This window comes from Talpa europaea (assembly GCF_964194135.1).
Source record: "Talpa europaea genome assembly, chromosome: 1".
Lineage (NCBI taxonomy): Eukaryota > Metazoa > Chordata > Mammalia > Eulipotyphla > Talpidae > Talpa > Talpa europaea.
Genome location: NC_140073.1, coordinates 38,135,095 through 38,161,083, shown reverse-complemented (window position 1 = coordinate 38,161,083; position 25,989 = coordinate 38,135,095). Strand labels below are relative to the sequence as shown.

The window sequence follows — 25,989 nt, the reverse complement described above, 5'->3', positions numbered from 1 at the left end:
AGATGTATCTGGCTCAAATTTGGAGGGCCGGGGAGAGGGGAGTAAGGAGAAGAGGATAGGACTGGGAGATAACTGTGTGATGATAGCAGGAGATCCCTGATTCCAGACTCTGAACTTCCATGTGCATAAGGCTTGACCACATTCTTCCCTCACACCAAGCCCCCGCCTTCCTAGGAATCAATCAAATTTCCTAGGAAGTTTCCAGAGGGGGCCAGTCACGCCTTGTGATGACAAAGGGAGGGGTCTCTGCACATAGAGCCACAGGACATAGAGCTAGAAGAGATCATGCCCATTTTACAAATAAGGAAACTCAACTCCAGAGGCTCCCCATTTAAGGCCGTATGCTACACACCCAAAGAGTAATATTAATAATGATGCCGTAGGGACTATCAGTAATTTAAAGTTCTTATGTGCTAAAAATCTATTTAATGTTCTTTTTAAAAAGATTTATTTATGCATACAAGAACTGGGGTCTGTGCTAGAGGTGCAGGGAGTGAGAGGATTCACCAGAGACAGAGTGGGGAACAGAATAGGCAGATCTACTGAAATACACAGCTGAGGGGAGCAGCAGGAGAGACAGGAGAGGTCTGCTGCGCCATGTGGGTTAGCTCCCTGGCAGGGCATCAAACTCATGTTGCAGTGGCTGCTGTTAGCTTGATAATGCTGAGACTTTAACCCCTGTGCCACCAGGGAGGCCCCCAGTTTATTTAATTCTTACTTCGACTTTGTTGGAAATATGCAACTCAACTCCGTTCACAGATGAGAATAGTGAGGCTCAGAGTGAATTGCCCAATGTTACATGATTAGTAATGGCAGGAAAGCTTGGCACCCAGGTCATTGAACCCCCAAATCCCTGTTCTTATTGCCTCACTCCTACATCTTATATGAAATGACCAGAGTTGGCCACAGGAGAGACAGCTGAAGAAGAAAGGACCGGAAGTCATGTCAGGTAGTTGAGAGACCAAATGGAAGGGCCCATCTGAAAAAGAGGAGCATAGCAGATCACACAGAGTGGTCCTCCCCATCCATTCCATACATCCACAGATAGGGGGACTGCAATGGACACTGGACAGTCTCCTCAACTGCCAAGCCAAGGTCAGACTCACTAGCCACCACTCTGTTTTCACTGTCATACTTTGAAAATATGGTTTATTCAACTCTAAGAAATGAGAGATTTCAAGGAAAAATAGGCCTGGAATCATTATCCTGCATGGCATGGAAGACAGAGTTTAAAGATTTGGGTGATTCATATTCTTCCTTGGAGTATCAAGTTTGAAAAGTAATAGTGTTCATCACTTACTAAGGTCTCAGTAGGGGCTAAGTATTGCATCGGGCCCTATCTCACCCTCACAATAACCCTGCAAGGTAGAAATTCATGTACCAATTCATAGATGAAAAAACTGACATCCAAGAAGCTACAATGTGTCCCAAGTCACTCAGTGAATAAATAAATGGTCTGGGCAGAATCCACCCTCAGTCTAAGGCCACCACTTCAGTGATGGCAGCAGAAGAGAGTTAAGGACCAAGGTATAGGTCAGGACAGGACTTAAATGCAGGCTAGCTACTTGCCAACCACATGATTTTAGGGACACCTTCTCAAGTGTCAATATTCTTATCTACAAAATGGAACAAACATCACCAGCCTCATAGGATAAGGGTTATGCCAATTCTTATTTACTAGACAATTCTCTCTGATTGGGAGTTTCTCTAGTCAGCTACCTCTCCAGAAGTGATTCTAAGGAGATGAAAGAACTGTTTCTTCCCTTTTGTGACCTAAAGAAGCAATTAGAGAATTTCACCAGGAGTGCCAGCTCTGGGCTAGAGGCTTCAAGAAATCCTGGGGTAGTATATATACTGAACATGGGCCAAGCCCTCAAGTTTTTTAATGTCAAAAAATGAACATGAAATAACTAGAAAGTGATAAATAAGAGAAAAATCAATACTGCATGGTGAGGTGTGGCCTTACAACAAGGAGACTGCAGCCATTGGAGAAGGACTTCCTGAGGCAGGAGCTGGCACAGGAAACTATGGCAGCTTTGATGTGGTGATGAGGCTGGGAGAAACAGGTGGGGTGGGGGGCTAAGAGGCAGACCAGGATGAGCTGGGTTGGGGGTGAGGGTCATCCAACTTAGAGTTCAAGGACCTGGTAGAATTTACAGCCCTAAAACCCACTGGTCCCCCCACCCTTTATAGTTAAGCAGCAGACTGCATGTGGCAGCGGTGGAACAGGATAGAATTCCACAGCCTCAGAGCTCAAAGACACTTTGAAACCTCCTTCTCCAATGTTTTCAAACATGCTTAGTATAAAATCCCTTTACCCCAAACAAAAATTTACATGGAGCTCAAAGATACAAAGACTTGAGATTGATAAAAGGGCTGAAGCCTGGATCAAGGCTCTGTTTTAACCACCATTTTGGACAGAGGCAGAGAAGGGAAGAAGCTTGCTGTGGGGTATGATGAGAGACAGGCACGGAAACAGTGAGGCTACAGGTGCTTGGAGGAGGACAAGGGGCCTTCTAGTGTCCTTGTGTCTCCTAGAAAGCACAGGGGTGAATAAAGACAGAGGAATGGGCACACCTGAACCAGAAGGTGCTCTCTGCACACAGGTGAGCCACGAGCTGCAAAGCTTTCATTCAGCCATAGTGGCTAGGTTGGAGGAAGCGGGTGAGGGGGAGGATCACAGAAACGCCCTAAAAGTAACAAGCCACGTTGAGAACACACACCAGCAGCAGACTGTGCTGCCCTGTCATGCTGTCTCCTCCGGCCCAGCACCTAAGCCCCGGCCTACTGACCTCTGCCCTTATGGCCACAGCCCCTGCCTGGCCCCTCCCAAACTTTGCACCTGGTCCCTGGTGTAAGGTGTGTCCACCCTCTGTTTGTCGCTGCAGGCTTCCAGAAGGACGCGGATGGCATTTAGCTGCAGGAGCATCTCGCAGGCCATCGTGTCGAAGAAGGTGATGTTGGCAAGGGCCGCAGAGGCCAACAGGAAGACTTCCCCAGACGAGGCCTCTTGGCACAGTTCTGAAGAGTGAAAAGGAAGAAAATAGCTTCACTGCCAAGTGTCTTCCGCTCAGTGCTCCCTGGGTTCCTACAAATGGTCTGGGGGGAGTTTGGGCAGGTGATGCAGAACTCATTTATACACCACATGAGGAAAGTGATTGTGGGAGGAGGACTTTTTCTACACACGTGGCAGATCTGGGAGTTGAAACCTGGTGTGTGCCCCCCATCCACTCCTTCGTCCAACAAGCATTTCCCAAGTGAATACCAGGTGTCATGCGCCGCTGGTGTCTTGCAATGGTGAGCAAGACGGATCAGGTCTTTGCCCTGTGAACCTTACAATCTAGCAGTGGGCTTTTTAGAAGTTAATACTAATAATTGCAAATCCTGATCAATGTGGGGGAGAAAATAAATAAGCTCTAAATGCAGCTCTAAGCAGCTCTAAGCTCTAAAGTCTGCCCACCTGTGACTATGCAGGTGATTCTTTTCACCAACTCTCTCCCTCCGCAGGGCAGCAGCCTCCTGCCTGCCCATGACCATGCTGGTACTTCTCTTCAAGGCCACCCACCTGCAACCATGCAGGCCTCTCTCAGCAAACCTGTCCCTTTCGGGGCAGCTCTTCCTGCCGGCCTGTGTCTATGCAAGTGTCTTTTACTCTCCTGTCCCTTTCTCTAACAAACCTGCTCTTTTAAATATTAAAAAAAAAAAAAGCCCTCTAAGGTATATGATAATTAAAAGCCCACTGGGTACATAAAGAGACCCCAAGGGGAAAGCATGAGAATATGCGGGGAAGAGATTGCTCTTGGCTAAAGAAACAGTATGTACAATAGTCTCAGGCAGGACGAGCACCCTTCAAATGCGTCTCCAGTAATGGATGCCAGACTGCGCTGGATTTGCCTAAGAAAGAAGCTGAGGGCCTCCGTGGTGGCACAAGGGGTTAAGCAACACACTATGAAGCAATCCGCAGCCTCTGCAGCACAAGTTCGATCCCCAACCAGGCAGCAACCCACATGGCACAGCAGACCTTCCTGTCTCGCCTGCTGCTCCCCTCAGCAGTGTATTTCAGTCAGTCTGCCTGTTCTGTTCCCCACTCTGTCTCTGGTGATTCCTCTCACCTCCTGCAACTCTGGCCTATACCCCATCTCTTGAATGCATAAATAAAATAAAATAAAAATCTTTAAAAGGAAAAAAAAAGAAAGAAGCTAAAGCTGAAACATAGACACTACCTCTCCGCTGCCATCAGCAGAGCTTCAATATTTTCTCTTGGGTCGCCAGGAAAAGGGCTGCCTGTTCGCAATGGGTTCCCACTATAGCTTTAGGGGAAATGTCCTACATAGAGGTCCTACATCTGATCCTAGTGACCATAACCCAGCTCTAACCAGATGCCCCAATTGACCATCTGTATGTTTCCTGAGGGCCTTCAAGGAAGACAGGGCCACTCCAGTCCCTGAACCGCTGCTCCACTGAACAGGTTCCCCCAGGGGCTCCGAGAATGGACTTCTGCCTCAGGGAGAGCTGAAGGAGGGCTCTGTCCAGAGTGCTGCCCCTCTGCCATCACAAAGGGCCTGACTTGTGACCCTCAGCTCCAACTGATCATCAAATAAGGTGCCTCCTGGGGCCAGGCCCTCTCCCATAGTAACATCTCCAAGCAAAAATAGAAGAGAAGCCACAATTCAGGAAAATAGCCCCAGGAGAGAAAGAAGGTTAAGGAGGCAGAATTGAGCTTTGTTCCATCTGATCCCTACTTCTTGCTTCCAGACAATGACTCTGTACTTAGGTCCTGATATTGAAACTAGCACCTTTTGCACCATCCGGTGAATTCAGTGACTGATCTGTACTCACCAAGGGACAGAAAATAACATGAGTTTAAGCACCTGCCATGTGCCTTATACCCTGTACTGAGTTGTGCCCATGTGCAATGTGGCAGCCGAGACTCAGACAGGCTAGGAGCAGCCACCGCTGCCATCTCTCAAGTGTGTGCCCAGGCAAGGCATGTCTGTGCACATCTCACCTCACTAAGTCATTCCACCTCCCCAACGACACCATTTTTATGGCAACTTTAGCTGAAGAAACCGAGGATTCCAATGTCAGGTGATTCTCCCCAAATTGCAGAAATGAGAATTGTTGGTAACTGGGGCCTAGAATCAATTCCCAGTCAGCCTGATCTTGAAGTGTCCGCCCTGTCTGGCCTCCAGGCCATTGTGGGCCTTTGGTCCCTCTGACTCTCTCTGGGGTGCTCCTGCAGGGCTGTTTCCATTCCATCAGGAAGGCAAAGTCCACTTCAGACCAGCACTAGTCCCCACAGCCCACGAACAGCTGTGCTCCTCGAACAGCTCTGACTCAAGCTGGCCTCCGAGGGCTGAGGGGATGGATTATCCAGAGACTGAAGAACTCCATGATACCCCTCTTCCAAGGAACACCCAATCCTCTGAGTTTCAGGGAACTGTTGGATTCAGTCAAGCTCTCCCAGGCCATCTCTCTATCACCAGAGCTTGGGGGGGAGGCCATATGACTCACTTGCCCATTTTGCTGTAGAATGCCTTCTAGGTCCAGACATGCCCCCCTCATTCTCATGTAGTGGCCATTGCTGCCAACACAGCAATTATTAACACCACCATCTAAGTGCCTATTCCTTTGGGTGCACATTTATTTGAACTATGGTCTGAATCACCTGGGATGTGTTAGGAAGATTAAATTGAGGATTCCAGTGACTCATTTATAAATGTTTCCAGGGAATGGCAAGAAATTGGAGGACTATTTCCCACCAAAGAATGGAGCCCTGGCGAGTTGCCCAGAAGATACGTCCCATCTCTGGCTCTGCGAGCAGACTCTGCAATGCATCTTCATCAGAGTGAGATACATCAGGAGACTCCTCTTTCTCCAGGGAGAAATCTAGCCTGGGGCCAAGAAGCAGAGATGGGCGTACAGCAATAGTGAAAGGTGGTTTGGAATATACCTGCTTTGATTTATTTGTTTTATTATTTGCCATCATTTGTAAATGGAGAGATTTTCTATAAAACTTAGGAATTTGTCTTATATTTAAAATTTGGTCCTTCCTATCTGGAAACAACCAATGGATTTTTTATCAGTGACTGCCCCCCACTCCAAATCCTTTTTTAGTCATTACATGTCTTTTTCAAATCAATGCAGGACTCAAATCTCCTTGTTTTCTTCTTCCACATGACCTCTTCTGCATCGCTATCATTCCTACTGGCTCTGGTGAATCCAGGCAGCAGTGACTCCTAACACTGCTACGTGACCTCGAGAAGATTCCTTGACCTCTCTTGGCCTCGGTTTCTTCTCCCAGAGTAAGCATTGAACTTTATAGTTTCTTGAGTTCCCTCCAGCCAAAACTTTCAATAATCAACTTGTATGTTTTCTCAATTTTTAATAAATGTGGATATCAGCAAACTGATTGCTCCCAGTTGGCCTGGGGTGCTGCTGACCCCAGCGACTAGAACCAGCTATAAAGTCACCTTGACTATTGTCTCTCAAGTACACAGCACTTGTAGATCTTCAAATTATAGAACTAGAAGAACCCTTGAGAGAAATGTGTCCCCACCCCTTGTTTTATATAGTAGGAAAATTATAAAGTAAGTTTTCCAATGAACAAGACCAGGGAGTGAGAGTACTCACCCAGAGCCTGCACATGGCTGCTGACCATTAGCTATTTGTTGAGTGGATGAATGAAAGACAAAGTCCTAGTCCAGGGCTCTGTGCTGTCCCCAAATATGTGCTATTCCAGACAGGCCCAGTGCTGGCTTGGTGTCTCCAACCCTAAATTTTCTAACAAAATTAGTTTTCACTCAGGTTCCATATCCATAAGACATGGATATAAAGCCAGGTGAGAGACAGGGATAGAAGCACAAACACAGATGAACCCCAGAACTTATGAAAGGACACAATTTGCAAAACAAATTTCATGAGGATTGTTATCCACATGAGTCCTAGTTTCTGAAACTGGAGGAAGAGGGTATTCTAATAGGAAACTGTGGTTCTCCTGCCAGGAGTACATGAACAAGGGAAGCTGGAAAAGTCAGGATTTTCCAGGCCCCTTGATATGAGAGCAACAGTGGGATTGCAGACAGCAGGTTGGGTGAACCACGCTATCTGAGAAGGCTTTTGGCCCATCATCACTGCCACATCTGTTGGGTACAAGGACTGTGACTTCAGGAACACCAGAATCCATCAGATTCTCTGGCCAAAGATCTGAGTATCAAAATGTGAGACCCCCAATCTGTGGAACTTTTTTGGAATCCATTCTGGAAGGCCAATGCCTCCTGACCTGACCCCAATTCAAATTGCTTCTTGGAGGTCTTCTTGCAGGGTAGCAGGAGGGTTGACGATAAAGCTCTTCAAAGCCCGACTCAGGCACCCTAACGGTGTATTCAGCCAATGTGACCCTCCAGCAGGGAAGGGGGGGCAGTGAGTGGGGAGCATTTCTTGGCTCTTCCTGAAGACAACTGAGACATGGCCCCCTCCCAGGACCCCACTCACTGATGAGAGCCGTCACGATCTCCTCCATGCTCTCCAGGAAGCTGCTGAGGTGCTGGGTGAAGGGCAGGTGTGGAGAGGTGACCTGAGCAACCACGGCTGCAGCCTCTGCCCGTGTGGCCTCTGAGTGGCTGTCATCTGTCAGGATGTCGGCCAAGCACAGGACACCATCCACCTGCAGATGGAGAGAGGGTTCAGCTCGTGCATCCTGGGGAACAGCATTACTCATAACAGAAATGAAATAGAGGTTCAAGCCTTTCTACAAGACCCAACCCTGGATTCCCAGGACAGCCCAGGATGCAGTGTGGAATGTGGACAAGGCCCCTTGAATGGTCCAGTCTGGAGCCTGAGGCCTATCTCTTGAGCCAAGGAGAGATCAGTGACCTCCCACAGGTTTCCTAATAGCAGATATCAAGCCAAGCATCGCCCTGGTCAGCCACCATAGCTCACTGCAATGGGAAGAACGGTCACCTAGAAATCTCACACCCCAGATCTCCCACCCTGGCCCCCTCTTTCATGCCTTCTACTTGACTTGACATTAGTCACTTAGCCTCTCTGAGACTGTCTCTTCACGCAATGATAGGGTGTTGGGGGGTTGAAGAGATGAAGTGGGTGATGCCCAAGAGCAAGTGAGTGAGTGGGGAGCACTTCAAGAGAAGCTCCATGAATGCTGTCACCACCTCCTTTCCTGAGCTGCAGGCTGAGCTCAATGCCTTTGCCCCCCATTTGTCCTCTACGCTCCTCCCCGGGGAGAGACGGCTGCTTCCCTGGAGGGTTTGCTCTCTCTGACCCATGAGAAAGGAACAATCTTGGAGTGGTGGGACACCAATGCCAAAGAATTCAGCTTCCCGGATCTATCCCAGGCTGACCGCCCCTCGAATAAGAAGAGTAGCCCCTGATCACCGAGTGCTTCTGAGGGGCTGGCTACCCCATTCAGCACAGCATGTGTATGGGAGCACTGAATCCTCGCTACCCGAGGGGAGGATTATCACCCCCCACATTGCACGGGCAAAGAAATTGAGATGGAAAGGTTCATTGACGTGCCCACACCACAAACTTTACAAGTAGTTTGGGATTTGAACCCAAATAGTCCAGCTTCGAGTCCATGGCTTGGAAAAGACATCATACTCCACCTGAGGAGGGACATCTGACTTCCTCCTCCATTCAAGGTCAGTAGCTGAGACTTGCAAGAGAAAAAGGGAGCTGTGAATTGTCAGGGGTAGCCCAGTGGTGCTCCTCAGCTGCCCCAGGAACCTATGGGCCTGAGGACCTGCTGCCAAATAGTCCTTGGCATGGAGTGGGGCTGTGGGTGCAGGGATGAGGCAGAGAAAGAACCAAAGTGAGGTGAAGTGAGGAGAAGCCTGAACTAAGGCTCCCTGCACCTGCCGCAGGCCCCACACCCTTCCTTCCTGCCACTCAGCCCCAGCAGGCCCCTGAGGTTGCCTTCTGTTTGACTAATCACCACCACCAAGCTGTGGGCCTCCCTTAAATGGCTCCTGGGAGCTGTAAGGTCCATTAGCTGTGAGAGCCTTTGGCAATCGCAGACTCAAACAAGACAAATGTGGAAACAGGAGCCCGGGGAACTGTCCGCAATAAAACTCACCTGGATGTGCTTAATAAAAGAACAAACAGCAGCAAGGAGGCCTGGCAGGCCTGGCTTCACGCCAGGTGTTTGATGAACAGCCCCTTGGAGGGTGACCTCACTTGAACCAAGGAGAGAAAGGGGGCTGTTCTGGGCCCAGAAATAGGGCCAACCCTATCCCTAACCTAAGAAACCTCTGAGACCTGTATGGCACCCACCCTCTCCCTCCTCGCCACACCATCCAAGGCTGCAACTGAGGATCTCTGTCTATGGGGGTATGTCTCAAGTATCTAGTCTCCCGAATATCATCCTGAGTTGCGTCCCTGCCCCAGCTGCTGTCGTGGCTTGCAGACACAAGTTCACAGGTGGGCCAATACGAACACACTGGGAGTGGAAAGTCATACAACATGATTTCCACTGAGGATGCTTGTAGGGTCAGGAATGACCACAGCGCAGGTTTTCTAGGATCCCATGCAGACCGGGTAAAGGAGGAGTCAGAGTCCTCAGTGGTTTTTTGCAGGTCTTTTATTGGGATTTCCCGGTACACAGCAGGCAGGGGTGCTGGGGGCTGGGAGGCTGGCAGGCCTCCCAGTCCCCAGCAGGTCTTCACTCTATGGGCTCTCTGGCCTTCTCTCGGCTTCTACTGGCATCCCCGTGATGCTGCCCTTAAAAAAGCCCAGTCTTAGCCCAGGTGAATCCCATCTACCTATGCCCACACTCTACTCCAGGTGCCCGCCATCAGGCATGCGTTCAGGACCTCAAGGATCCATCATCTCTCCTGATGGTGGGAGGGCAAAAAAGCCTGACATTTTTCCTTACTCTACAATGCTCTATGCTGAGGCCTCCTGGAAGCCATGTGGACTTAACAGTCTCACTGCAGGTCACCCCCAAACATGTCCAAGGTCCTCACAGCATACATCACACTGGAGGGCCATTTTTCCAAATGGGTTCTGTGGACCAGTTGCACCAAAGAGACTTCCTTCAAGCACATTTCTGGGCCCCAGCCATATCTATTCCAAGGTCTCCAGGTAAGCCTGAAATCTGCCTTTCAACAAGGCCCAGCCGAGTTCATGCACCAGCTGTGAGCAGATGTGATATCTCTGTCTCTCCTATTTCCTGGGGGGGCGCTGCTCAGCCTGCTCTCTGAGGTTGCGCCAGGCCTGGTACATAGTAGGTGTTAAGTAAGTGGGTCATAAATGCAAGAGAATAGAACTTGACCTAAGACTTGAGCACAAGCCTGGACGAGCAGAGCAGAGGAGCAGCACTGCACACGGAGGGGCTCTCGTGAGCGCGGCCACTGCAGGGAAGGGCAGCGCCAGAGACACTGAGAACGTGGCTTCTGATTCCTGACTCCAGGAAAGCAACCCCAACCCAGTCTGATGTGGACCCCAATTTCTTCTCTGCCCTTCAGTTTCCCAGGGAACAGTGTCTTGTCTGTGCAACTGCCTAACATCTTGCTTTCCTTCTGATGTGTTTTATAAGATTCAGGTCTCTTTTGGTAATTTATTAAATATGAATTATCATTCCTTCCAAAGAGTACCTGAGTTATATATTACATATTATTGATCCATGCCCATATATAATATAGAGAAAGTTCACAAACTATAAAAATGGTAAGATGAACACCTATGTGTATATATATATGTACATGCTTAACATGCAGACATTTTAACACTAAGAATAAAATGCAAAAAGCCACTGTATACCATTCTTGACCTCATACCTCTGTTTGTTCTCGCTGGAAGGGTCACTACCCTTAATTTTGTGATTATTTATCTTATTTTCTGCAGAGATGTATTGTATGTGTATATTGTTTACCTTTACAAGGTTTTCAACTTGACATAAATGATATCATACTGTATATAACATCCTCCCCATCACCTTTATGTTCAGAAAACACTCCCCTGCCCACTCAGGTAGCCAAGGGTTATGTGTTTTCACTGCTGTGTGGTATTTCATTGTCTAAGTTGATTGCAACCCATATAGGCATTCTCTCATTGATGACATTGACGTAATTTCCCAGCTCTTACTAGAATATGCAGTGCTGCTATAAATATGCTTCTAAATGTCCTGACATGTGTGTGTCAGTTTCTCTCGAGTTCTTTCTCAATTTAGGAGTGGAGTTATTAGCTCCCAAGGTCTACACATCTTTAATTTTACTAGTGTGGCCAAATCATTTTGTAAAACAGTTACACCAATTTATATTTTGGGCCAGCAATATATCAACTCACTGAACTCCATATCCTGATCACCTTTGGTACTCTCAGATGCCAGGGTCTTTGTCTCTGCTGCTGCTGGTCTGCCAGCTAGCTGCCACTCACCTGGGTTCAAATCCAGAGTCATCACCACCTCAACTATTCTACTCCACCCAGCTCATCGCAGAGGGCAGCCCTAAAGGCCCCCCCCCCCGCCCCCACCCCCACACATCGGTGACTCTGGGTCTCCAGCCCCTGATCCAATTCTTGTAGCGTCAGAACATACCCTATAAGAGTCTAATTTCTCCTCTGCATCTTACTATCTGGACAATTTTGGTACCTACTTAAAGCCTTTTATATCTATAATGGGGATTGAAAATACCAGCTCCTGAGGACATTGGTCTTTTTAACTGAGAGGTTGCAATGAACACTTTATGCCACAAGGTGGTGCCATCACCCCACCTCATTCCCATCTGGAGGCTGCGGTCTGCCCCAGACTGGGGCCAAGTCTCAGTCTCCTCATTCTGCCTGCCTGGTGCAGGCTCCTAGCCGGACTTACCACCATAGTTCCTTTCTCCGGTTCCTCTGGGACTGACACCCCACAGCAAAAATCAGTCCTCTGGGTTGGGGCCACAAGTTTAACTAACTGTTCAGACATTCTCAGATCATGCAGACCAGAACTAGAACTTTTAGAAGGGGAATGCTTCCCGTTTTTATTCCTGACCAGGACCAATAAGATGAATAATTGCAATTCTGCAGAAGGGGACAGAGAAGAAGTAGCATGATCCCTGCATCACTTTACAATTCAACCAGCGTTAACCCAGCACCTGCACTGTGATAGAGGCAAACAGAGACATCAATCCAGAAGAAATCAGAGATGGGGGCAAAGATAGCAGATCAACAATGAGGGGAAGAGATGGAATATGAAACAGATGAGAGAGAGAATGAATGAAGCACTGAATCATGTGCTTAAAAGGGATTTGGAAACTTGTGTGATGCAGAGCCCAGGCCCTCAGGCTCTCTGGGACACCTCCTCCCATGGAAACTCCCTCCATCTTGGTCCTCTGTCCTTCCTGGACCTCCACAACACACTGTAGGGACACATCTCCCTAGCTAACCACTTCTTATGAGTTTCTCCCGTACCATCTCCTCCTCTGACCCCTCTCTGGTGGCTCGTTCCAAGGCTTGCTAGCGGCTCACTTTGTACCATTTCAGCCAACAGCACCCAAACTCCCAAGTGACCTCAGAACTCACAGTGATGACCTCCAGACCTAGCCCTCTAGCCCTCTAGCCCTTACCTTCTTTCCCAGTACCCACATCCACATTTCTAACATGTTACTGAATGTCTTTATGTTAAATTCCAAAACTAATTTGGGTATTCCATGGGCAGCTCAAATTCACTTCACTTTCCCCTGAAATGGCTGTCTTCCCTGAACTCTCTCTTCACTCCCGTCCAGAGAAGAGACCACCGGCTCTATGAATATGCCCCCGCATCCCCCAGAGAGCCTCTGCTCCCAGCTGCCACATCATCTGGTCTGACCACAGTGAACAGTATCGCTGGACTGTGCTCATCCGCTTACATGCCCCTCCTCACGTCACCTCCTGCATGGAGCCCTCTCCAGGGGCAGCGCCAGCTGAGGCCTGACACTCAGAAGTCAGCTTGGGAAGTGTGGGCTGAAGGGTGAGGATCAGAGACCCAGGCTCGGGAAGAGACTGCCAAGGCCACACAGTAAGTTAATGTCCAGGCAGGGACTCCCAGCCTGAGCTCCCCACTCGGCCCTGTGTCCCCTCCATGGGGTCTTTGGGCAGGGCAATGAATGGAGGAGTGGTGAGGGGAGCCAGGGCGATGGGGGCTGCTCAGCTCAGCGCCTGTTCAGCCTGGGGCCAGTTTCCTCAAGCCTTCTTCCCATTTCAGGAAATTCTTCACCCCCAAACCATCCACTTCCCATCCCCAGTCATCAACTTAATGATGCCAAGAGAACAATCTAATTAAAGTACTTTCTCATTCCTAAAGAAATTGCTGTAGAAGCACTTATAGGTAATTAGCTTTTACATGGAGTAAGATTTGCCTGGGCCTGAAGCCAAGCTTTCTTCGCAGGAGGGCACACAGTGGCGACGAGGATGGTCTTGCCCAGCACCATGGGTGCAGCTGAGGGCCAGACACCGAGGGAGATGTGAACCTTGAGATTCTCCCTGGGGAGTGAGAGAAGGAGCAAGGGACCCATATAATTGAGGAACCGAAAACATATAGTAAAGATCACATAAGATTTAGGAGCAATGTTCTCCTGCTGCTCATTGGGAAAGCATCATGGTGGCTTTTATGCAAATATCTACAGGACATGGGCTAGTGCACAGAGGGTCGCCACAAATCCCTGTCCTGGATTCCAGTTTCCTACATCTTTTATGGATGTTGGATTTTTAGGTGAAAGCAGAAGAGCTGGTCACTGGGTGGTGCTAGTTAAACAGAAGCAGGAGAATGTGGTGGAAATTCAGCCTGGGGGTGGGGGGCAGCAGGTCCTTGTCTTCCTTCCCCTTTATTTCCACTGAGACATCTATATCAGAGTGTGTGTGTGTGTGTGTGTGTGTGTGTGTGTATACACATATATATCAAGTAGGGATCTCAAGTTGGAATTCTGCTCATGGGATCCATAGAAAACTACAGAAAGTAAGCAGCTCCCCGCCCTCCCCGTGCCCATCCTGGGCAGGGTGAGATGATCTGTCTGCCTAGCGAACAGCAAAGAGAAATTCAATCCAAGTCAGAGAGGAAAGCAAGGGTCATGCTCAGGGAAGCAGAGACAAGTACAGACCAAGAGACAGGATGAAGCATTAGGTGGAATAAGTGACACACAGGCAAGAAACAGAATCTGACCATGGGATGAAAGCTAGAGCAAAGCAAAGCTCAGGACCACCTGTAAACACTGCAGAAGCTTAAAGGCTCACTGTATAAAATGAGGTATTTGTTTTAAGGAGTGGTGGTAGACCTGATCATTCAGCAGAAAACTCCAGAAAGTGAAAACAGGCCTCCAGGAGAATATTATCCCCCACCCAAACTAATAAATCCCTGACCCCAATAACCCCTTTTGGTATTTCAAACAAGACACTGTGATTAAAAGCTAAGTGCCCCAATGGATGCCTATAAATATGAAAACATAATAGGGAACAGAACAATGGATGAAAAGGAAAATATAACCAGCTTGGCTGACAAGTCAGTGAGGTAGAAAGAGATGACTTATTGAAGTGAAAAGAAATCAAGGATTGAATCACTTAGGAATATAAATAGAAAATAATTTCCCCATCAAGCAGATGATTTTCCTTAAAGCAAATCATCGAACAGATGCTCTCAAGGCATTTGTGGGTGGTAGGAGTGGAGTCTGTAGGAAGGCATCACAAGGTAACTAAGAACAACTTCATTTCTCTTAGATTAGGGTTACTAGACATGCGGTGATGTGAAAAAAATCAAATTTTCAGCAAAGCTCTAGTGGACATTGCTGGGATCTGAATTGTACCATCAGTGTGTCTGAGCCTGGTTTTCAGATGATTAGAATCATCTGGGAAAGTTTAAAAATGCTAGTGCCTAGGCTTCACCCCCAGAACTCCTGGTTTAATTGATTTGAGGTGGACTTTTAGCATCAATATTTTTAAAGACTCCTCAAATAATTCTAATGGACATCCTAATTTGACCACTGCTGTTCTAGAGGTAACTGTTAAATGGCTGGAGTTACCAGCTTTAAGAGTGAGAAAAATCTCAACTGTGCTATTTACTGGCAAGGTGAAATCAGTAAATTACTCATTTACCTTTTCTGAGCTACCATGTTATCATCCCTTCAAAGATACTGATATCACACTTAATAATGAAACAGTGATGAAACTATTGAAAGCATTCCCCCAAGATATCAAAAATGAGATCGAGATATCCACTATCACCATTCCTATTTACATATGATGGTAACCCTAGCCAATGTAATAAGACAAGAAAAAGGAATGGGAAGCAAAAATGCTCTGGTTTACACATGATATGATTATTCCTCATATCTGTGCATAATACAGATCTATATAAAATCCAAAATAATCTATATACCATTAAAATCAATAAGTGAACTTAGCAAGATTATTAGGTACAATACTCAAAATTGTATTTTCTATGCATTAATGATGTCACTAGAAATTAAAATGTGAAAACTCACCAGTTAGCATAAAATATACACAGAAATAAGTCTAAAAAAGAGATGTAAGATGTTGGCACTGAAAAATCAAAATATTGCTGACAGAAATGAAAGACAATCTTTATTAGTAGAGCAATACACTACATTCATTGATTGACAATTATCCCAATATTTATCTATGAATTTAAACAAATCCCAATAAAAATCTAAGCAGGTGTTTTGTGACAAGCTAATTCTAAAATGTATCTAGCAGTGCAAAAACTTAGAATTATCAAGATAATATTAAAGAAGAACTGGAGGATTTATATTACCAAATACCAAAATTTTGTATAGTCTACAGGACTCCTCCCTGTGCCCTAACGGCCCAAGGATGGACAAAAAGTCCAAAGAAGCAGAAAAAAGCCCATAAATAAAATCATACATATGACATCACTTTATTTTCAACAAAGATGCCATTTTAAGTAAGTGATGAGAAGATGGTCTTTTGATAAATGATGCTGGCTTAATTGGATACACATGGAAAACACTGAATTTTAATCACCATTAAAAAATTGACTTAAAATAGATCATAGGCCTTAAATGTGAAAGGTAAAACAATAAAAGAAGAAATGTAGGAGAATATATCATGGTGGGGCTGGGGGGGGGGAAAGGGGGGCAGAGACTCCTTGAAAAGGACACAAGAAACACTGACAACAAAAGGGGAAATCAATACATGAGACTTTATCAAAGTTAAGAATTTCCATTCCTCAGATGATACCATTAAGAGAATGAAAAAGCAAACCACAGGCTGAAATATATATTCTCCATACATATATCTGACAAAGGATAGGTACATAGAATATTTTTTAAGTTTATAAATCAATAAGAAAATGACAAATAACTCATTTTCTATGGGCAAAAGGCTCAGACATTTCACAAAAGAAGATAACCAAATGACGCTGAAGGATATGAAAAAGTGCTCAGAATAACTACTCATCAGGAAAAAGAAAATTAAAATATCACAAACAATGGCCACCCCCACCCCACCCCACCCCACCCCCTCAGGTCATGGGGGGGATAGGTGGGGGGAGGGAGGAGAGGTGGGGGGAGGGGGGAGAGGTGGGGGGTGCTCACAAAGTGGAACCCCTTGTTTGTGCACTGGAGCTGCTTGGGTAGGATGAGCTCATCCTCCTCTTCCCCTGTGTCTCTCTCCTTCTTGTCACGCTTCCTTCTGCCTGTGACCAGAGGGCCCTCCCCTTACTGTCAGAGGCTGGCGAACACTGGTTCCAATTCTGTGCTTTTATAAAGTAAATGTTTATGGTAAATCAATATTTTATGGTAAGTCGGTATGATAGATCGATTAAAAAAATAGGAAAAGTAAAAGGTAAGTGGCTGGAGGGTGGTGACGTTTGCAGACAGTGTGAACAGGCTGAGCACTACTGAACAGGCTAAACACACTGTGCCCCTGGCACAGGTCCCCCTAGTCAGCGCTTCTGGCTGCAGCCCGGCCTCTGCACCATGTCCTGAGCACTGCGTGACCCTGGCTGCCCTGCGGCACAGCTTGCTTCCTCCAGCGTCAGGTGGAATCTGACTGCTGATTTATTTTCTGCTCATACCAAATCACTGCAGGTGCAGCAAGGAAAGGTGCTTTAACCAACATTTTACCTGCTGAGTTCGCTGCTCCTCTCCCACCATCTCACACACATGCACACACTGGCATGCACATGCACACACACAAATGTACACAACATTCACTCACACATGCATGCAGGTAGGCCTGTGTGTACACACACGTGCATACATGTGCACACACACACAGACATTCCACCTGCAGGGTTCCATCTGTGAACTCCTAGGAAGAGAGAGGTGCCTGCTTTTCTTCTACAACTCCTAGGGAAACCCCCTCAGTGCACATGCAACCCCAGAGAGGAAACGCCACACTTTCCGGCCCAAGCAGCTCAGCACCTTTTAATATTTGTTCATCGCATTTGTCTTCCAAAATCATTTCAGCAGACAGTCACCCCCTTCACCAAAGCAGAGAATAGAGACTCATAAGATTAGAAAACCAGTGATGAAGGAGGGTCTGAGGTCTCTCCACTAACTCCCAACCTGGGACCTGGCCCATCAGCCATAGGAGAGAGAAGGGAGGAGAGAGGGTGAGAGGTTGCTGTGAGAAATTACTTTAAGACAAATTAGGGCAAGATGGCAAAAAGGGGGCTCATGGCAAACCTCAGGTAAAGATTTCTGGCCCTCTGTCATGCTGAGGAACCCTCCCCTACTCCACACCATGCAAAGCTGCTCACAGAGGCCCTCCAGGCTGTGTCTGATGTCAGATAGCCTGCACTTGCCCTTAGCCCAGAGGCCCCGATGCTGATGGGGGAGGTGGGTTTGTGTCATTTTGTCCCTGTTCCCACCTCTGCAATGGGGAAGAAGGCACCAGCTCTCTCCAGGCAGTATTTATTCATCATACAGTAAATGTCCCTGTGCGTGCAAGCTCTTCCCTCATGGGCCAAAGGGATGGGCGAGACAGTGCCTGGTTCCAGGAAGGCTAAGCTAGTGCTAGGGCTGAGTGGAATGTGTTCCAGGACAGCACCAAGCACAGTGTGAGCACCAGCAGGGAGGAGGGAGACAGGAAGGCTGACCAGGACCAGAGAAGAGGCCCCCAGCAATGTGCAGGGGGACACACTGTTGGGTCACCCCAGTCTAGGCAGCTGCCCCAAGTTAGTGGAGGAACCTGCGGGAAGGAGAAAATAACCCTCACTTCTAACACATGACTCATCTCATGCCCACAGTCTGCAAGACAGGGATTGTTACTTCCCTTCTATATGGTGTGCCTGGGGCTCAGAGGGTGTGAAATCATCACACAGTAAGCTGAGACACAGGGTGAGGTGCCCAGACCTCTGGCCGAGGGGCAATGTACTGGGAGGCAGCTCACTCAGAGGTCATTCTCAGTGTCAGACTGAGAGGTTTGGATTTGGTCCAGCGAGAACTGGGGGCTTACAAAGGATTCTGCTCCAGGAAGGCTTTGGCTCTGTCTTCAGTTACAAGATTTATCCTGGAGGAAGAAGAGTAGCAGGAACAAGCCTCTGTCAAGAAACCTTGAATTTGAAAACCTGCACTACCCTTTACACCCACCCCACACACACACACACACACACCCCCCGCCCCAAAACACACGAAAGAAGACAGCCTGGTCCTGACCACCACCTCACCAGCCTCTCCAGCTCCAGAGCTGGCCCCAGGCCGCTGGAGAGGCTGCGCTGCCACTCCTGACCACCAGAGGGCGTCGCTGCACAGCGCATGGGACCTGCAGAGGGCCGGGTGGAGCGGAGCTTTGGCGGGGACCCCAGGGTTGGAGCTTGCGGGTGTAATGCAGCCCTGAGCTGAGCCAGAGGGCCTTCCGTCAGCCTGGGCAATAGTGGCCATGAATCTCAGCGTGCATTGGGTTGTGTGCCTCATTTTGTTCTCCCTTCTTCACCTCCTGGCGTCCTTCAAATCCCCCATGCCTACTCTCAAAGCAGATGGGGGTGGGGGGAGAGAAGCCCTGATGGGGAGGGGCGGGGGATGAAATAAATGAAATAAATGAAACAAAGCCTCCGGCAGAGACAGGGAAGATGACAGTGGCAGTCCCCACTCCTGCGTGCAGTAGGTCCATCATACTAGCCAGCTGACCTGGCACCCTGGGGTTCTCTGCGCAGTCCTAGCCCAACCCCAGGACAGAGAAAGGCTTGTATCTTGGGGCCCTAAGGGTGGGGGAGCTGAGAAGCCTAGGTGGGTTAATACCCCAGAAAGGGTGGAGAGGCATCCGGTTCTCCATCAGATGCAGTCTCTCAGGTGAAGAAGGGCAAGTGCCACTGGAAGCAGAGACTTCTTCCCTGGGATCCACCGCCCTCCCTCCCCACCAGCCTCACTTATACACTAGAACTGACTCCATGAAGATTAGGCACTGCCTTGCCCCAGGGTCCGCACACCACAGCCCCCAGAAGGTGCTGGGGTGGGGGAGTGGCAGCAACTCTGACTGGGCTGTGCCCCAATACCTCTATTCCTTCTAGCCTCCACTTTCCCTTCTGTAAAACAGACGTGACCATCTCGCCCTGCTGGCCTTCCAAAATGAGAAAATCAAATAGCAAAAGGATTCTAAAAAAACAACTGGTTAACCTGCAAAAAAGCAGCTGGAGTGGCACAGCCTGCCCCCTAGCCCCCACACCCTGTTCCCTCCTGCTCCGGGATTCTTGTTACTGGGTCCTGTCCTCCTGTCTCCGGCACAGCCCTTTGGGTGTCAGGGCATCCCTGCCAAGAAGCTGCCCCAGGAGACCAAGTGCTGGGGTTCAGGAGCCACAGGGAGCAGTTTTCGCAGCCCCCACCACTGATGGTTGTCTTCTTGGACTTGAAATTGAGCCCTCCTCCCCTCCCCCTGCTCATCTTTAATGTCTTCATCGATTTTCATTAAACTCTCCCCTTGGCTCCAACACAGAGTAAACTCCTTATTTGAAAAAATAAAATAAAAGGGAGAGGAAAGGATGCTCTTTTGAAAGCAAGTTTGTCTCTGGTCTCAAGGCTGAAGAGGCAATTACTAGAACTGTCTGGGAGGTGAGCCGCTATCTGGCCCCACATGTTATGGCCCTAGACCTGCAGGTTTGGGCCCCTCAGAGCCCCATCCCTCATCTGGACTGCAGCTCCGAGCCCATCTCTAGTCCTCCTGCCCCCCCCAATCCCATCCTGGCACCTGGCCCAGCCCAACCCCAGTCCCTGCGCCAGCAATGCCCTGATGCACTTAGCACATCTGAGACTCCACCAGGGTCCTTGTAAAATCCCCAGCTCCCAGGATTTTTAGGGGTACACAGGGTTCTCCCCAGACCAGCTGAAAAGGCGATGACAAATGGGCAGGGAGGTGGGAGGAAAAGCAGACATCGGCACCAGGCTTGTTGCACTGCCCGTGACAGAGGTGCTGTGTCCACTTTATGGAAGAGGAAACTGAGATTCAGAGAGAGTAGACTTGCCCTCCCTCCCTGCATCCTCCCCTTGGTCGGGGTCAGTTGTGCCAGACCAGCCCCAGCTCTCATTCAAGGGGACAACAGGGGAATGGCTCCCAGGAAGGCTGCCCTGACCAGTCCAGGCAGGCTGGGTCACCTGTTCCCCAGGGAGAGTTGGTCCAGACTTAAGCTGTGTGGCTCTGGGGCGCTTGCCCCCTCCTTGGCCCCTGTTTTGCTCCTTCCATCTCCTTCAAGGCCGGGCCCAGAGAACAGTGCCTCCTCCTCTGGGCTCCCCCAGTTCACTGAGCACTGTGTTCCTCAAAGACTCAGAAGCCCCCCAGCCCACTGCCAGCTGTGGCGTCCCTCTTCGGGGAGCCTCCAGCTGTGGCCTCTGATGGCTGCGGGACACTCCTTCCCACTGCTTATATGGCCGCCCTCTCCCACTCGGCCATCTGGGGCCCAGAACCCAGCACAGAGCCTGGGACGGAGGGAAGAATCTGCCCAGAGCTCAGGGAAGGTAGCACGGACCTCCTGAAACTCACGAGTCCAGAGGGAGCAGTGGTGGGAAGGTAGTAGCCAGGAGGCACCAGTCTCTGAAAAGCAAGACTAGAGCCTTGAAAGACCCACCAGGCACCCTCACCTATGGCTGCCAGCACCCAGAGCCCTGGCTGCCAGGGAGCCACTCACCAGGTCCTCCCAGGGAAGACCCAGTGCTTCCCAGCAGAGCATAGTGGAAAGAACACAGGCTTAACATCAGCCAGTCTTGGCCGTGAACCCAAGCTCTCTGGGCCCAAGTGGAGGGGACAGTCTCTGGGTCTCTCTTTCCCCATCAGTAGGCTGGAAGGGCTGCGAGACTCCGCACAGCTCCAGCCCCCCCCCCCCAGCTGCTGCTCTCCATGCCCTGGGCTTCTCCACACACCGTCCTCTTCACCTGGCCTCTGACACTCAGAACCCCAGGGGTACCAGGGGGCCTTGGGCCTACCACCATCCTGCCAGGTGTGCCCAGTGTGCACCAAGTGCTGGGCCACTGGACATCTACTCTGCCCACTGGTCCTGAGAGGCAAATGTCATCACGTTCATTTGACTGATACAGAAACTGCACTTCTGGGGAGTGAAGTGACTTCCTCAAGGTCACAAGGCCAAGTTCATAGACAGCGGCCTAGGTTCAAACCTAGGAGAGTCTGATCCTCCAGGGCTGCACTGGGCTGCATTGCAACAAACATAGGATAAAAGCGTGGATTTGTACACTGATTACACTGTGAGGGACAGAGGGAGGGAGCAAGCCAGTGGATGAATGAGTGAGAAGTAGGTGAGTGACTAGTTGACAGAGGAATGACGAACCAGGCGACTAAGTGACTTCACGAAAGAAACCACAACTGCATCTATGACCATGCAGAAACCCCATTCCAGACAAGGCGGGGGAATCACGCAGCAGGACTGGAGATGGATGGGGGTGTCTAGCGACCCGACCAGACCTACTCCCCCACCGTCAGGGTCTGTGCGTGACTTAATGAACATCTTCAAGTTTGGAGGGAAGTGGGGGGGAACCACACGACAGAGATGAATTTCACCAAATCAGGTCCATTTCTCACTACCAATTAATTAAGAAAGGAGGCCAGGCCAGTAAATCAGGAGAAGACTTGGAATTTGACATTATCTAATTAGGCCATGATCTATGCCTAGTGAATGGGCAAGTGGCTGATAGGAGTTCTGGCACTGAGCTCCCCCAGCCCGCCTTCACCCTACCATCCAAGCTGTCCTCCGCCGTCTCCACCTGCACCCTAGACACTGACAATAGATAACATCATCAGGGCTTCTGGGCCAGCACTCAGAGCCAGGATTACAGGGGGCAGGTGTGGAAGACACCTGGGGGCAGAGGCAGGGTGTAAAGGAGACCCAGGCCCTTCCTTCAACAACTTTACAAGCAACATGATGTGGAGGAAAAGAGTGAGCATTAGCTGCACGTATCAGATTTGAGGGCTGGGTCTGCACAGTAGTTCCCAGCCCAGGCTGGCTCTGCCCCTGGGCTCTCTGAAATGGATGACTGCAGGAGAGTTCCTGCGGCTTTGCCATGTAATTGCTGTTTCTGACCGCCAGGGGCTCTGTTCGAGGCTGGGATTAAACTGCTGCTCCCCAATTTATTAGCTGTGTGCACTTGAGCAAGTAGTTTCACTTCCCTAAGTCTCCCTGCCTTCCATTATCATTGAGGATAATAACATCACTAATGGGATGGAGCTGTGGCAACAATTAGTGACATGATGGAAGGGGAGGCTTGGCAAAGTGCTTGCACAAAGCAAGTATCTGATCTGCTGTTGTCCTTTTCATCCTCGCCCTGATGCCCTGGTTACTTGATAGAACAGGAATCATAAACTTCTTTTTTTTGCAGAGGACCAGATAGTAAATATTTTTGACTTTGTGGGCTCTGTCTCTCGCAACCACCCATCCTGCTGTTGTAACTTGCAAGCTGATGTAGACATCACCCGAACAAATTGTGGCCCTTTAAGACTTGATGGGTCAAAAAAATTAATTTCACCAGATTTTCACTTGACGCCAAATGTTTTTCTTTTGATACATATTTAAACTATTTTTAAAACAAACAGAAAAACATTCTCAGCTCATGGGCTTTACATACTAAAATAGGGAGCAGGCTGATTGGTCCATAGGCCAACTTGTCCCCTTCACTAGAAGATAAACTTCCTTGTCAACACTTTTATCCCAGCACCTGAAACTGACCAATGCAGCTAGTCAATAAATATTTGCTGATTGAATAAATTACAAGCTGTGTGATTCTGTGCAAAGCGTCACTTCACCTCTCTAGGCGTCAGTTTCTAAATCTGTGCCAAGGGGATGCTTGTACCCTCGAGGCAAACATCAAATTGAATTAGAATGTGCCTGGAGTCAACGCTGCAAATTCCAGAACTGCTGTACCATGTAGTTGTTGTTTCTCAACACCAGGGGGCGCTTCTCAGAACCGTCTCACTCCTCAGCACCAGGCAGGGAGAAGTTTCAGGAGGGGTCTTAGAAAGTAATTCAAAGGGGTCTATAGAAAGTAATTCAACCTGCAGGATCCAGTTGGCCTCCTGTGCCAGTTAGAGCTTGGGGGTTTAGGACATAGGCCAGGCACAACAAGAGCTGCAGGGATTGTTTTCTGCTCTCTGAAGTAGACTGACTAAGACTCGGGCAGATTAGTCCCAATTCGGCCTCCAAAATTCAATGATTTTAGGCAAGTCACCAAAACTGGTTGAGACTAAGTTTGTTTATCTTAAAGATGAAGATGTGCACAGTGCTCACTGTCCGGTGTTCTGTGAGTGAGGGGGGGCTAGTTTAGCACCCCTCTGTAGTAGGCCTGCAGACTAGGAGCGCTCCCTGTCCCTTGCTTGGTGCATCGGGGTTTGACTCCCAGGCTGGAGTCAGCCCATCTGGCCTGCAAAATACACATTTGTGCCTTCTGTTTGGTGCAGCATCAGGATGGTGGAGGGAAAAGTTGCCTCAAGTCATCCCAGCTGTGCAGATTTTCAGCTCTAAGCAAAGCAGCTCTGCTGTTCTTCCTCCCTGGATAGAAAACTTCCTGCTGCTCTGCAAACTCATTCCAGCCGATAAATCCACAGCCTTAAAAGGACTAGTGATACTAAGTCCCTTCTATTTTCTCCTCACACCCATTCTTCCTACCAACCAGCATGAGAGAAGACCACCAACAAACCCATTTGGCCATTTTCTCACTGTTTAAGGAAAATTTTATGAGAGAAGGGAGGGGTATGTTCAGCAAGTGAAACTGAGATGCCCAATGCATTTATTTCACCCTGTCTGTCTGTCTGTCTGATCACCCCACTTCCATTTTGCTATCTGAGCAAGCAAGCACACACACACACACACACACACATACCACAGGAAGGGTATATACTCTGTCCAGAGAGCTGGCAAGAGCTGCTTCACCATCTTGCTGTGTGACCTGAGACAAATTACTTCCCCACTCTGAGCAAAAGCCTTCTCATCTGTTAAATGACCAGATTCCCATCCACTTTCCATCGTTAATTAAAAGCTCTCTCTCAGGCTGTGATCCTGAGACCCTGATTCACAATCTGAGTAGATTTGGAAAGAAACGTGTTGAAATGCGTCCACTGCCTGGGAGTCCAAACCCAAGCGAAGAAGGTGAGGGCAAGATGCAGCCCTGCAAGACCACAACTATCACCTGGATACACCAGGTCTCTCTACTTCTCTTTCATAAATTTTTAGTCTTTGCTTGAACCTCAGTCGAGTAATCCCCAAATGTCAGCCCTGACTTCCCCTGCCTGCCTGGTTAAAGTTGGGGCCCATCTTGGGCTCAGATCTACTCAGGTGGGGGCAGCAGTATGCAGCGAGGATGGAGGGGCAGCTGGAGTCAGTCATGTTGCCCTAGATTGGCCTGGAGCTGAGTCACCTGACCTCTCAGCTCACTACCTTCCTTCTCTAACCACCCAGTCGCATGCCTGCGGACCTACTTAGGCTTCAGTTTCCTTGACCCAAGTCCACTAGTTTTGGTGCAGCCCTGCCCGTTTCATTACAATGTAGCTGCCCCAGCCTTGTCTACCCTGCTCTTGCCTGTCCTCAAGGAGCTGGGTCTTCTTCCTTCTGCTGAGGTACTGCCATGAGTGAAGGAACTATCACCCCCAAACTGCACCCCACTCCTCTAACACTCCCCTGCCTACAACAGGCCTCTCCTAGTTGGCACCATCCCCAGGAAGTACTCAGTGCCCCTTTGAACCATGCCTGGTTCAAAGCTACTAGTCCCTGTCCCCTTCACATCTTCCCCTAATCGAGACCCAGGAGCCCCACTGAGTGATGCTTGGGAAAGGAGGGACTCAGGGGAGAAGTTCCAGAAGAGACCCAGAGGGCTTCCAACCCCCAAGCCACTTGCACACTTACCTTCTCCAGCTGGTGGACACCCTCTTCCACGCAGCAGATGGAGGCCAGTGTGCGGAGTGCCTGGGGGTACAAGCACCGGAAATTGTCCTGCCTGCAGACCTTGAAGAGCGCCACGACCCCGCCCTCCTGTCAAGAGAAAGAAAGTGTTATGTCACCTCCTGGGTGACCTTTCCAGGGATGGACTCAAGAGCAACTGATGTCCCTCATTCAGCAGGTATGCATGTAGGTCTGAACGGTCACAGACTATGCAACCCCAAAATATTCCACTTCACTGACGAGCCTTTATCTACATCAGTTTCCCACATATTTGCCTTTCTACATTTTGCTGCCCCATAGAGACACAAGTTTCTTTTCCATTTTCATGTTACTTCTCTAAAAATGTGCTGCTCCTTTTCTAAAAAGCCAAATAAGCTTGAGGTTTTTTTATTAATTTTTTTTACATCATTGTTCATTTTAAAACAATATATGCTTCCCCCCACCCCCTCAGGTGTTGTCCCCAAAGAATTTCCTCCACCAATGCACCTGTGCACCATCACCTCAGTCCCATGTGCTCCTCCCTCCCTCCCTCTGATCCCTCTCCCTCCTCCTCCCCTGCAGGATGTCTCTGATTTATAATGGTCTGTTTTTGCTTTGTTGTGTTTTGTACTGTTATTATTTTTTTATACAAATGTCTTATTTGGTTCCCCTATATTCCTGCTATAAAT

At 48.8% G+C, this 25,989-nt stretch overlaps 1 protein-coding gene across 2 annotated transcripts in view; it reads right to left on the bottom strand.

Annotated features, from left to right (window-relative positions):
* The window catches only part of INSC (INSC spindle orientation adaptor protein), a gene marked incomplete at both ends in the record, with an annotated part of 110,301 nt that overhangs the window by 17,025 nt on the left and 67,287 nt on the right, over positions 1–25,989 (bottom strand). Inside the window, 3 exons of one of the 2 annotated variants that reach the window (XM_084241090.1) lie at positions 2,843–3,021; positions 7,495–7,666; positions 25,286–25,411. In XM_084241090.1, coding sequence (XP_084097216.1) covers positions 2,843–3,021; positions 7,495–7,666; positions 25,286–25,411 — 477 coding nt within the window. The remainder of the gene's footprint in view (positions 1–2,842; positions 3,022–7,494; positions 7,667–25,285; positions 25,412–25,989) is intronic. The other variant, XM_084241091.1, reaches the window with a different exon arrangement.